Raw genomic sequence first — 4,477 nt, 5'->3', positions numbered from 1 at the left:
AATTTAATTGATTCAGGTATTTTTATTTAGTTTCGTTAAAAACAATATTGGAAAGAAGACTGCACTGTGTTTTAATTTAGGCTTATTGATTTGCAATAATTGTTATAATATGGATGTTTATGTTAATTCAACTCTGCTTGACTGTTGTGGGTGTATTTGCACTTTTTTATAAGCTGATCTTTGTTGTCATTAAAAGTTGTTCGGGCTGTGATTTAATTTAATTGATTTGTGTGCGCGAAAACTGTTCTGGGTGTTTTTGTTAATTTAATTCTGTTGGACTGTTGGATTTGCACTTTTTTATAAGCTGCTATTTGTTGCTAATAAAAGTTGTTAATTTTGTGCATGTTATTGTTTCAGTATTAGTGTCTGGTATTCAGTTTCTGAACGGTGTAGGCACAAGCCAACAGTTTGGTGACGCCGTCATAATTTCTAATTAGTCACGCGGTAATACCGTATACCGCCGCGGTAAAATAGAGAGGAGGCCCAACTCTAGTTATACGGGAAACACACTCCAGGATATGTGGAAAATAATCAACATTCAAGCAGGAACACCTGCTCTCACACACAGCCCAAAACAACATCAACACTTTGTTAAAGTAATAACACAGCTTATGCTAATATTACTGTTGCCAAAGCACGCCGTACCTTTAAACGCCTCCGTCGCTCCCGGCGCGAGATTCTTATCCGGGTGAAACTTCAGCGCCAGTTTCCTGTAGGCTTTCTTCAGCTCGTCGTCAGAAGCGTCTTTCTGCACGCCCAGAGTCTCATAGTAGTTCTTGCACTGCTTTATTCTGCCAAACAAACACACGCAACACACTTGTGAAGCACACAGAGGACTGAATACAAATCAGTTTTGTTCATTGAAATGAAGATCATATTGGAACACTTGTTGCATTGGCAAATCAATGACATGTTTAAGTAATAAAACTTAAACAAATTAAAGCTAAATATAAAATATAAATATAATATAGTCAAATAAAAATATAATGTAATAATATAATACTAAATATATTTGTATAATATAATATTTTATAAGCTAAATATAAATATAGTAAAATTAAAATGTAATGTAACATAATTCTAAATATAGTTGTATAATGTATTGAGTGATAATATTTGTATTAAAAAAATACTTTAAAAAATGTATACAACTTATCAAAACTACTGAAAATGTAACAAGGTAAATATAAAAAGGTAATTCAAAATATTAATAAATACTTAGACATTATATAAATAATACTAAAATAACACTGATTCGAATCTTATGGGATAATATGTTTAAGTACTAAAAAACAAACAAAAGCTAAATATAAAATATAATTATAATATAAAAAAAATAATAATAATATAATCAAATAAAAATGTATTATAGTATGATAAAAATTGCAAAAAATGACATTAAAAATTGCTAAAACGTACTAAAATTACTGAAAATATCACAATAAAAGGTAATTCAAAATATTAATAAATACTGTGACTGTATAAATAATAGTTAAATAACATTGACTTGGATCTTATGAATAATGTTGAAGTACTAACATTATGACAATTAAAACTGAGCTAAATATACATATAAAAAACCCTAGAAACTAATAAAAATGACTAAATCACATATACTAAAACTTACTAGCAAAATTATTAAATCTTAAACTAAAATTGGAAATATGAAATAATACCAACAAAATTATTTCAAAAACAATAATAAATACTGTTATAAATACTAAAACAGCACTGGTTTGGAATAATATCTGTTGAGGTCTGTATATTTCCATACATTCGCAGAGATAGGAGAAGATGAAATCAAGAAACATTGACTAGCATCACGTATGGAATATGATTTGTGTGAGGCGTTCACCTTCTGACGGCCTCGGCCTGCTCAGGTGTGTAGGCTTTACTGGAGTCCGCAGGTGCAGCGCCGTTACTGTTGACCTCTGACCTCCGCTGACGGGCTCCTGCACCCCCGACCTCCGGCTCCAGAGACTCCAGCAGATCTGCAGATCAACACACACACACTCGTCAACACACACTTGTCAGATCGACACACAACACACACACACTCTCAGATGAAACACACTCGTCAACCCCGACCTCCGGCTCCAGAGACTCCAGCAGATCTGCAGATCAACACACACACACTCATCAGCACACACTCTCAGATCAACACACACTCGTCAGATCAACACACACACTCTCATCAGCACACACTCTCATCAACACACACTCGTCAGATCTACACACACTCGTCAGATCTACACACACACTCGTAAGATCTACACACACTCGTCAGATCAACACAGACTAATCAAATCAACACAGACTAGTCAAATCAACACACACTCATCAACACACACTCGTCAGATCGACACACACTCGTCAGATCGACACACACTCATCAACACACACTCATCAACACACTCGTCAGATCGACACACACTCGTCAGATCAACTCGTCAGATCAACACACTCATCAACACACACTCGTCAACACACACTCATCAACACACTCGTCAGATCGACACACACTCATCAACACACTCGTCAGATCAACTCGTCAGATCAACACACTCATCAACACACACTCGTCAGATCAACACACACTGAACACACTCGTCAGATTAACACACACTCGTCAGACCGACACACTCGTCAGATCTACACACACTCGTCAGATACACTCGTCAGATCGACACACAATCGTCAGATCGACACACACTCGTCAGATCGACACACAAAACACACACTCGTCAGATCAACACACACACTCGTCAAGCAACACACACACTCGTCAGATCAACACACACACTCGTCAATCAACACACACACTCGTCAGATCAACACACACACTCGTCAGATCAACACACACACTCGTCAATCAACACACACACTCGTCAGATCAACAGTAATTTAAATTATAAATGATAAATAAATATAAATAAAATAAATAAAAATGTAATACACCCACAGTACATCACAGTAATATATTGAGTAGTAAAAAAACATAATAGAAACTAAATATTTGACAAATACTATTTTACCTGCGTTTATATAATATTAATGTTCAACTTTGTATTTGTACATGAAGACATAGCTGACTTTTAAATGTTAGGATGCGGGTCCGTCCCTGGCATTTGGAAACCCCTGCTATAAAACACTGTTCCCTACGGAGACGACATCCGTGTGCAGCGATGGATGTCAGAGTACTGTCTGTGCGTCAAATACTAGCGAGTTCCCTTTATAGTGAGCGACTGGACATTATAGCATTAGCATAAGTAGATGAGAATGAGATGCTAACTTAACAACATCAGCACGATAAAAATCAGGAATTATAGTTCTGCTAAAAGAAAATGATAAAAATATCATATTTTATGAATAAAAAACAATAAAAAACAATGCATGTTTAAGAAAATGACACAATGTTATCTATGCACAAATATTTGCATTGTTTATTATATATATATATATATATATATATATATATATATATATATATATATATATAGTATTTCTATATAAATCATTCTTGTTTTGATTTTAGGGAGAAGTTATGAATTCAAAAGTTTTCTGCCCTAATATGCCGTCTAATCAAACTCAATTGGGTTTGAGACACAGCCAGATTAACATATGAATCTGACCTGTGTGCAAGAGTTGCATCATCATCACCATCATCATCATCATTATCATTATAACGGCACACACACACACACAACCATAAACATGAACATGAACAAACCATCACATCCCTAAGTTTAAGACAGAACTGCGATTTTGAGCAGCACTTTCAGACTAAACGACATATAGAAACACATTACGCGTGGATGCGACTCAGAACTGCGCGTTTTATCCGAGTCCGCCATGAATGTACGATTAAACGAGCAACACACACGACCCAATCTCACGGTTCCCGTGTGTGTTGTGTGTGCTGTAGTACGACCAGGCCCTGGATTAGCCCGGGTTCAGACGCTCACCCTGCGCGCGGCGCGTCGCGTAAAGACGCTGCGCTTTCTCCAGGAACCGGCGCGCTCTCTCGGGCTGCGCGCGCTCCAACGCTCCTACCGCGATCTCAATGCAACGCTCCGCTTCATCCCTGTTCACCTCCATCACTGCAAACACCAGCTGATCTGATCAACACACGGACACAGCACCATTGAGCTGCAAATGCTGTCAGCTAATGATAACGGTCTCCTACGAGACGCCAGTGTGTGTGTGTGTGTGTGTGTGTGTGTGTGTGTGTGAGGTCGTCCTGTAGGGGGCGCGTGTTGGCCCAAAAAGCGCAATTCACGAGGTTGTTTGTTTTGTTGGGGATATTTGTGCATTAAAAATTATAATTATTTGAATGCATTCATTCAAAAGAATCTCACCTGATATACTAATGGTGATCCATTCCAGTAAGCTCTTTAAAATGTGATTTTATAAAGGTATTAAACAGTAAACACACACGGCTGCGACTGGTTCATCCAAATCAACGCTGAAAAAAGTA

General features: G+C 37.1%; 1 protein-coding gene across 1 annotated transcript in view; it reads right to left on the bottom strand.

Annotated features, from left to right (window-relative positions):
• dnajb12b (DnaJ heat shock protein family (Hsp40) member B12b) overlaps nucleotides 1-4,221 on the bottom strand; it is a 31,626-nt gene extending 27,405 nt beyond the window's left edge. The window contains exons 1-3 of the mRNA XM_077230835.1: nucleotides 3,966-4,221; nucleotides 1,856-1,991; nucleotides 646-791 (exon numbers count right to left, since the gene is read on the bottom strand). Of these exons, the coding sequence (XP_077086950.1) occupies nucleotides 646-791; nucleotides 1,856-1,991; nucleotides 3,966-4,098 (415 nt within the window). The 5' untranslated portion in view covers nucleotides 4,099-4,221. The remainder of the gene's footprint in view (nucleotides 1-645; nucleotides 792-1,855; nucleotides 1,992-3,965) is intronic.
• Nucleotides 4,222-4,477: the final 256 nt, after the last annotated feature.

Source organism: Siphateles boraxobius, unplaced genomic scaffold (genome assembly GCF_051911475.1).
Source record: "Siphateles boraxobius isolate OS27281-9 unplaced genomic scaffold, OSU_SipBor_1 151, whole genome shotgun sequence".
Taxonomy (NCBI): domain Eukaryota; kingdom Metazoa; phylum Chordata; class Actinopteri; order Cypriniformes; family Leuciscidae; genus Siphateles; species Siphateles boraxobius.
This window is presented reverse-complemented; position numbering and strand designations above follow the sequence as displayed.